At 50.4% G+C, this 8,764-nt stretch overlaps 1 protein-coding gene across 2 annotated transcripts; it reads right to left on the minus strand.

The window, feature by feature from the left end:
* Positions 1-3,856: 3,856 nt before the first annotated feature.
* Cd7 (Cd7 molecule) lies at positions 3,857-6,753 on the minus strand. Of its 2 annotated transcripts, none has more exons than NM_001107074.1 (4): positions 6,616-6,738; positions 5,125-5,439; positions 4,792-4,928; positions 3,857-4,255 (listed from the first exon to the last, which is right to left on the minus strand). In NM_001107074.1, exons 1-4 carry the CDS (start codon positions 6,683-6,685, stop codon positions 4,148-4,150), a joined length of 630 nt encoding a protein of 209 aa, NP_001100544.1. In that variant the 5' UTR covers positions 6,686-6,738; the 3' UTR covers positions 3,857-4,147. The 2 variants fall into 2 exon arrangements, with proteins under 2 accessions (NP_001100544.1, XP_038942154.1); XM_039086226.2 differs by having other exon boundaries at positions 3,858-4,255; positions 5,125-5,465; positions 6,616-6,753.
* Positions 6,754-8,764: the final 2,011 nt, after the last annotated feature.

The raw sequence follows: 8,764 nt of genomic DNA on the forward strand, positions 1-8,764 counted from the left end.
ATTTTGTTCTTAACTTGTGTACTTTAGTTGAGTCTTGTCGGCATGCATGGGGAGCCTGGCACCATGTGGGTCTGAAATTTCCTCACTGCTCTGTGGTTCTCTCAGGCTCTCCCTTCCCTCTCACCTGTTACCCCAAGCTGCCTTTGGGGTGAAGTCTTATCCCACAGGAGCCCTCTGCTTGCTGTGAACCTTTCTTTTCCCATAGTCTCCACTGGCTGCCACCCCTTGGCCGGGTCCTTGCAACAGAGTATAATATTAACAAAACATTAATTGATACCTTCAGGTTTGGAGTAAAGGAGGAAGAGGCATGGGGTTGTGGTTCTACGGCTCCCCTCTGTGCTGGGAAACCTTACGCTGAGGCTGAGCTCAAGAAATTCTCAAAGTTCCAGCTGTGTGTGTGTGTGTGTGTGTGTGTGTGTGTGTGTGTGTGTGTAGGTTTCCCCTGTGGATGGGGCTTCTCCTAAGGTTTTTTTTCCCCATGTGGTCTACCTCTCCTGTCTGTCCAAGCCTGAGTGTCTAAGAGAGTATTTGTGATGTGGGGGTATTGCCTGCCACATCTTGGTTAATCTTCATGGCATCCAACTACCACTTTGTCCCAGATGCCTCCACAAAGGCCCAAGGGCCAAAAATAAGGCTTATTTATTTCTTGAGTAGTCAAAATCTGGCACCAGGAGTCAGCAAGTCCCTGGTGGCACTGCTGTCTACTCAGCTCTGTCCTTGGCTGAGTCCCAAACCATAGATGGCTCCACTTCCTGCAGGGAGGTGGGAGGCACGGAAATGAGTGCAGCAGGGGGCCAGGTCTCAGCCCAAGCACATGCTTTTGTTAGTGGAGGAATAAGCCAGAATATTACCTAACATTCATAGCACATAGTGGTACTCAGTAAGAGGCTGGTACTTCTGAGCCTGGGTGTGGAAGGTCTCATTCCTGTGTACCACATATCAGAGCCTGAATGAGAACAGAGAGGACCGTGGGAATTCAGCCTGGAACATGGAAGGGTCATGGGAAGGACTTTGAAGAACATAGGCTTGAGTACAGAGTGGCCAGAGAGATGTTAGGAGGAAGGATGAGGACCCTGGGGATTCAGCTCTGAGGATACATGGTGTGTTGGGGCTGGGTGGGGTCTAGTAAGCAATGTTTCAGATGACGAGGGCTCTGAGATGACAAGGGCTTGTGGCACGTCTGCTTATCTTTCAGGAAATTGCTTCTGAAATGAGAAGGGAAACCAAGTAGAGTTACTTCTCTGTGGTGGGAGCTGAGGGTCTGGGACAGCTCAGTTGGTGCCCCCTAAGTCTGGTAACCAAACCAGCACTTGAAGTAGACCCCATCTTCCTAATTCACAGGTGGGAAATGAGGGCCCAAGGACCAATAATGAAGCTTCTTTATGGAGTTGGACAGGCCCTGGTAGTACCTGCTGTATACCTGGATCTGCCATTGTCTGAATCTTAAGACATAGATGTCTCTATTTCCTTTAGGGAGGTGGAGAGGACAGAAATTAGCCTCCCGGGCTTTGTCCCATCGCTGTCTTTTGCTATGTGGAGGCTCTGCTGGAAGGAAACTTCTGTTACTGCACAGGTAGAACTGCCAACATGGCCGCTTCACAGTATGGGAGGAGACTTTGTATCTATTACATCTCAAGGATGCTTGTCAGCAGCAGCCATGCACACCAACGGGCCGGGCCGGGCTTGAGAGCTTCAGAACATCAGCCATGCTCAGACTATTTCCAGGGACTCCCACTCCTGCGTTCTTTCACCTTTCCTAGTCACAGTTTGGATCCAGCTGTGGTGCTAAGTATAAAGGACTCAGCTAGAGCCACCCCGGCTCATCGTTGCAGGGTAGGGGACGACCTTCTCGATACGGACATGATAGTCTCTCTCAGATCTGCAGAGGGTTGGTGGCCTCCAGATGCTGAGGAGTGGGGCTGCTAACACAGAGAGAGCGCTAAGTGACAGCAGACACTGCAAAGTCACTGTAAAGGAAAAGGGACAGTTGTGTACTGCTGGCTCCTTTCTGGTAGATTCTTTACCTCAAATGCCAACTTCCTATTCATGAACTCGTCATCTTATAAATTAAACATATTGGATCCTGACCAGTCTATTAAACAGATTTCCCAGTCATTGCTAGTTCCTCATTGTCCATTTTTATTTGAGATTTTTTTTTCTTTTTTTTTTTTTTTTTTTTTTTTTTGGTTCTTTTTTTTTTTCGGAGCTGGGGATCGAACCCAGGGCCTTGCACTTCCTAGGCAAGCGCTCTACCACTGAGCTAAATCCCCAACCCCGATTTTTTCTTTTTTAAGCACGCAGCTGACATTAACTTTGTCTTAGACTTGCCATTGTGGTCAGGCACAAACTTAGTCTCAGGGCTCACTGTTAGCCTCTGGATCAGTAGACATCTTAGCCAGGTTCTCTTTATTCCTGAGAGAGGAATCTTTGTGGATGACCCCTGGCTGAGCAAAACCCTGCTCACAAAGGCCTGCAGGGAGGACCAAATAGTGCTGGAGTGACTGGGCTAGTCTGAGATACCAGGGGTGGAGAAGACAGGGAAGCTGGGTCAGCCTGGTCAGGCCTGGATGGAGGACAGAGGGCCAGAGTTTAGGTTTAGAGGGGGGCCTCATGTCTTAGAGGCACCACTGAATTCTGAGAATACACATTTCCTAAGGGAAGCTGGTAGTGTTGTCTAGGAGGCCACATAGACCCAGGAGTGGCCAGATTGATAGGACTTAGGGTTGCAAGTAAGAGGGGATAAAGGACAAAGGGACAAGGCTTGCTGGGGCTTATTAACAGAGGCCTTAGCTACCCCCTATCGATTCCAGGAGGCTCCCATGAGCCCTAGATAGGGATCTATCTGCATGGTAGGCTGGGTCCTCACAACTCCAGTGACTTATGTGACTGCTTCAGGCTTTCTTGTCACAGTCACCTTAGTGACCACACAATAGTGTCATGGTGCACATGGTCTCTGTGAGGGCCATGATGGAAGCTTGGGGAGCAGAGGTCAACCTGGGTAAGGGAGGCTGAACTGGGGGACTGGTTGGCAGCACGGGATGCTCTGTGGAGAGTTGAATGGAGCTGTGGTCTGGGACGAAGGGTGCCCCTCTCCATTGGATTCTACGATACCCCATTTCCCAGGTGCACAGGGCAGGGCTATTTGTTAAGTTCCCCACTGCACCACTGCTGTTGGTCACTTGTCCTCTGTGCCCACCTCATTCTGTTGGCAACAGGGATGGAACAGAACGGCAGGAGACAAGTAGTGGCAGCTGAGAGTCTGGAGCAGATGCAAGGCTAGCACACACATGTTGACTTTGTTCTTTTCCTGGTCCTTCAGCTACCCTCAGAGTCCATGGTGAAGTAGATGGGGACAGGGCAGCTCACCATGTATCAACTGGGTACCCATAACTTTCAGTCTCCCTACCCACAAGTGGGAAAGTGAGGGTTCCTATCCCCAGGTGCAACACTGGAACCTGGGCTGGCCCTAGGTGCTGGGATAGTGCTGTGGTCACTTCACGTTCCCTCCTGGGGACTGAGACAAGGGCGAGTCCAGGAGAACTGCCACTTTATGCCGTTCTCACTGAGGGCTGCACTGAAGAAACCCAGTAAGGCTGATCCGGCAGGAACGTGGCCATCTAGAACGGGTGAGGGTGTTGTCTCTGGCTCTCACCTGAGCAGATGAGCCGCTCTGTGTGGGGTGTCTGGGGTGCTGAGGCAGGAGAGCTCCCCCACCCCCACATTGCCTTCCTCTGCTCTCACAGACACTGGACACAGAACCCTGGAGGTCTGACAATCTGAATCCCTGCCCTCTTCAGGTAGGAGCTGGCTAGAAGAAGCCATGGTCTGAGGAGGAAAACAAGACGACAAAAAAGTGCTTTATTTATGTATTTGTTTATTTAATTTTTCCTGGCCAGGCTGTGCCAAGGCAGGCATCACTTTTCCCCTTCCAGCTTTGTCCTTGATGTCAGGGGTACCTGGCTAGGGTAGGTGACAGATTGCAGAGCCCTGTAGGGAAGCTTACAGAGGAGGAATCTCACCCAGCCAGAAACAGTAAGGGGGTATTTGAGTGCCACAGGAAAGGTGCTGGGGGAGTTAGGCTGGGTGGGTCAGCAGGACTGCTGTGAACTTTGCTGAAACAAGGCACGGGGGCTGCGGGCAGAGGGACTCATTGGTACTGGTTGGGGGTACATGGTATCTTGCGGTTGCTGCAGGACATGTCTTCATACACGACGCACAGAGAGTCCTTATTCCCTGAGGCACACAGTTTCTTGATCTGAAAAGACAGCCTGTTGTCACCCAGACAGTGGCCAGCCTGGTGACCCAGGCAAAGTACCCCTGTCTCCAAGTAACCCCTTTAATTCAGCAACGTGCAGTTTTCCCAGACCTGGGGACAGATCGATTTCCATTTGCACCTGACAGAATCAACCGTAGGCAGGGCCCAGGGCAAGCAGTTGTGTGGTCAGAAGAGCTGACCATCGTCAGGACCTTTCTCACACAGTACATGGTGACTCAAAGACAAAGAGGCTTTGCATATCTTACATTCATAAAGATTCACTTACACTAGTGCATCTCAAATAGTGTGCACGCACACACGTGCGCGTGCACGCGCATTATCTCATTTTGGGACCTGGTCAGAAGCCCCACATTCTCCCTCTAGGCTTCACTCTCCCATTCTGTGTCTCTGAGAGATGCCTCACCCTCATGGCTCCCTGAATTTTCAGCTTCTTATCATGTACATCCTGACCGATCTCTGCCTTAAGCCCGTGAGAAGGGTCATTTTGCTGATAACAGCCCTAGGCTCACACTGACCTGCGTCTTCCTCAGCATGCTGCACAGCACCCCAAGGATCAGCCCAGTGAGGAAGAAGCTTACAGCAATGGCAGCTGGGAGGGAAACTGATGTCTGCAGAGGTTCCTGGGATCTGTACGCTTCATGGGATAGTTTTTCTGGAAAAATGAACAAAAAGCCATTGGTGGAAGACATGAACAGGTGTGGAGGGGATCCCCACCGGAAGCCTTAGGGTTCAAGCCCACTATGGGTACTATTAGGAGGCTTTCAGGAAGAAATAGGCTCTGAGCAGACAGCTTCAGCAAGTGCCAAGAAGGTCCCTAGCAACAAGTAGTCAGATGGGCAGATCTTTACCTTTCACCACAACCGTGGTGAACAAGCCATGGACACTGACTTTTCTGACGGCCTCGCAGGTGTAGGCTCCAGTGTCTGCCTCCTGGAGAAGGCTCATGATGATGGTCAGATTCTTCTGGGACCCAGAGAAATTAATTCGGCCTGAGAAGGCACTGTCTACTGTGGGCTCCAATTCGTCTTCAAAGTAAATCACATTGGAAGCCTGTGGCCAGATCCGCTTCATTATGAGCCCTTCCAAATCCCCTCTTGTAGAGCAGGTGATGTTGATGGACTCTCCCTCGGAGGCGATCACGACTCGGGGAGACTGATGTACCTCTATGAAGGACCAGCCTCTGTTAGCACTGAGCCGGAACACAGCATGTGGTGACTCAAACACGTTAACACATGTCTCAAAGACTCCATATATCCTACATTCCTATATGTCTTTATGTATTCTCAAGCATCTCTCACAGCATATGCACCATTTGCGCACACACACACACACACACACACACACACACACACACACACGCACGCACACGCTCGCGTTCTCACTTTGCTGTGCACAGGGAGGGGCCGGTCAGAAACTGCACACTCTACATCTCCAGGCTTCACTGTCCCATTTTGTATCCCTGTGAGATACCTCCTCAATCGATCACACCTCTCTGCAAGAATGCTGTAGGGACTTGGGGCCAGGCCTATGGTCAATTCTGGGCTAACATGGCACTTTAGATGCTGTGGGGATTGCTTCTCGGCCTTTTGGCTAAGATCAAGTGTAGATGCTGTGGGGATGTTGGAGCAGCTCTAGGTGCTGATGTCCGGCCACTTTGACTATGCTCAAGTCCAGAACAGCTCTTGGTCCTCAGGGAGGGCTCTCTGCAACTTTGTTGCACCCAACACAAGGATTTCTTCCTTTTTGGCTACTCCCCACCTTGACTGTATCCTTTCTTTTTTTATTAAGTGACTCACTCCCCGGCAGCCATTGTCCTATCTCCTCTTTGCCTTCTCTTTCCAATGCTGGTTACTTAATATCCTCCTCCCTCATCATTTCAAGCATCCAGAGCCCATGGTCCTGTGCAAGAGGTGTTGGCTTGTGCATGGGATACCCACTCTTTCAGATTCCAGCCCTGTTTGTCCTGTCTGGCACCCATGCCAACCATTTTCCTGTGTACACCAGACAGAGTGCAAACCTCAGCATCTCACAGACTGAACACTATGCTGGTTTTGCACAAGCACTGTGCCTGGGAGCCTGAGCCTCCCATAATCTTATTGTAGATCTTTTGCACCTCACCACAAGACTTCCCACAGGCAGCTGCTCTGAAAGGGAACTGAAGAACAACGTTCTCATAAGCACCAAGGGTAAGTGTTAATCCATAAACTAAAGCTTTCAAGCCTCTGCTTTTCCACGGAGCTGGGACTACTTCAGGACTAAGACTCAGGGAAGTCAAGTCAGCGCCAACCCAGGCAGGTGTGTCAGATGTCCCCTGGGAGCCCTGCCTCGGGGATGCTTACCTTGGGCATCCAGGGGGCCAGGCAGGATTCTAGCCAGTGTAAGTAGCAAAGCCAACAGTGCCTGAGTCATGATGCCCAAATCCAGCCGATCAGAGCCAAATCAGCCACTCCGGTTGCAACACATTACTGAGCACTGTGAAAGACCACACCAACAACCCCCGGGAAAGAAACAGGGGCGTGGTAGTTCAATAAGATTGGTGGTGACGCACAGAGGGAGGGGCTTCCTGAAGGTGAAGGTGGAGCTTGGTGGCACCGGGCACAGCAAGTCAAGTGGAGGAAGGCACTCTAATTATACCAATATAATTAGCTGACCCCAGCTGTCCTCCTTGACTGGCTGGCTGACCGGTCCACCTCTTTATCATCCCTAACCAGGAGTCTCCACAGGAGACATCAAGAGAGAGAAGAAATAAGGACTAGTCCTGTGACCTGGAAGGAAAATTGGGGGGAATTTAGAGGATTAAAGGCCAGGAGAAAATTGAAGTCTTCCTCTGTGTTTTTGGTGTCATTTTCTTCTCTCTCTCTCTCTCTCTCTCTCTCTCTCTCTCTCTCTCTCTCTTTCTCTCTTTCTCTCTTTCTCTCTCTCTCAAGATTTATTTAATGTACATGAGTACACAGAAGAGGGCATCAGATCCCATTACAGATGGTTGCGAGCCACCATGTGGTTGCTGGGAATTGAACTCAGGACCTCTGGAAGAGCAGTCAGTGCTCCTAACCACTGAGCCATCTCTCCAACCCCTTGGCGTTTTCAGGTCTGTGGTCTCACCTGTTATTTGGACTCACTGGGGTTATAGCACCAGCCTGACACAGCATATCAGGTAGCCTTGGCTAGGATTGTCTTGGAGACCTGGGTGATCCTTCCTTCGGAGCAGGAATGAGTCAGACCTGCTAGGCTAAAGGGCAGCTAAGAGCCCCTTCAAGTGCAAATTGCCTTCTGGGACAAAACTGAGGGCCCTGCGTCTGTCTCCCAGGTCAGGTGAGAGCTAGGATTCTTGCCAACCATGGAGTTTTACTGCTGGTACCAAAGCCAGTGTGTCACACTGAAGGGTGAGTTTCTGTGTGTGTCCATTGTCACATAGGGACCTAGAGCCAATTCCTCTGGGGGTCCTACTCTAAGTGGCTGGAAGATGTTTCTCATGTAAGTGGATTTGGAATGCTATGGTGTAGACAGGGGTGCTGTGTGGGGTACTGGAGGGCACATGGAAGAGGGACTCAGGTAAAGGAAGGTCAAAGTTGGAAGATTTTAGGAATAGAGGGCTGGGGAGGGACAGGTTACCTGTGTGCAACACAGGGGCAGCAGGTATGAAACTGTGCAACCTGAGAATATAGGAGAGAAACGTGAGGTCAGGTGGGCAGTAGGGAAATTGTCACTCAGCCCCAGGGGAGAAGCTCATGGGAAGACAGAAATTACAGTAATAACATTCAAAGGCCTTAACCTAGTCTCCCTCCTAGGATTCCCGTGGCCATACAAGGGCCACATGGACCGGACTGCTACCACCTCCACAGGGCTGACCCTGATGTGGTCTTCATGCATGGACACTTTTAACTGTTTGAGGCAGCACGCCTGGAGTTTCAAATATTGTAGACACACACAGTCCTGTGGCCTGTGTCCAAATGTGACCCAGGGCGCCAGGGGAAGGTGATGACACAAACCCCAGTGGACTTTATTTTGATTAAGGAGACACAGACTCTTGTGCACCTTGGTGTTGGGCCATAGCCTCAGATGCACTGTAGTTATGGCTCTGAGGCCACTGTTACCAGGTAGGGCCTTCACCACTGGGCCATCTCACCAGGCAGTGTCTTCAGTTCAGGGCTTCATTTTCAGATCTCAGCTCAACAGTGGTTTTTGCTGTTTTTCGAGACTTGGTTTCTCTGTGTAGCCCAGGCTGTCCCAGAACTCTCTTTGTAGACCAGGCTGGCTGAGATCCACCTGCCTTTGCCTCCTGAGTGCTGAGACTAAAAGCATTCACCACCAGCCTGGCTCAGCGAGTATTCTGTGGGTTTGTTTCTAACGATCATATTTCCCAGATGATTGTTTTTTTATATCCATTGGTTTACTGTTCTTGTTTAACTATCAGAATCACAGACGCTTATCTGAAGATCCGGTTATGGTGGATGTAGGTGGCAAAATCACCCAAGCTCAGATTACAAT

This window comes from Rattus norvegicus, chromosome 10, assembly GCF_036323735.1.
Source record: "Rattus norvegicus strain BN/NHsdMcwi chromosome 10, GRCr8, whole genome shotgun sequence".
NCBI lineage: Eukaryota > Metazoa > Chordata > Mammalia > Rodentia > Muridae > Rattus > Rattus norvegicus.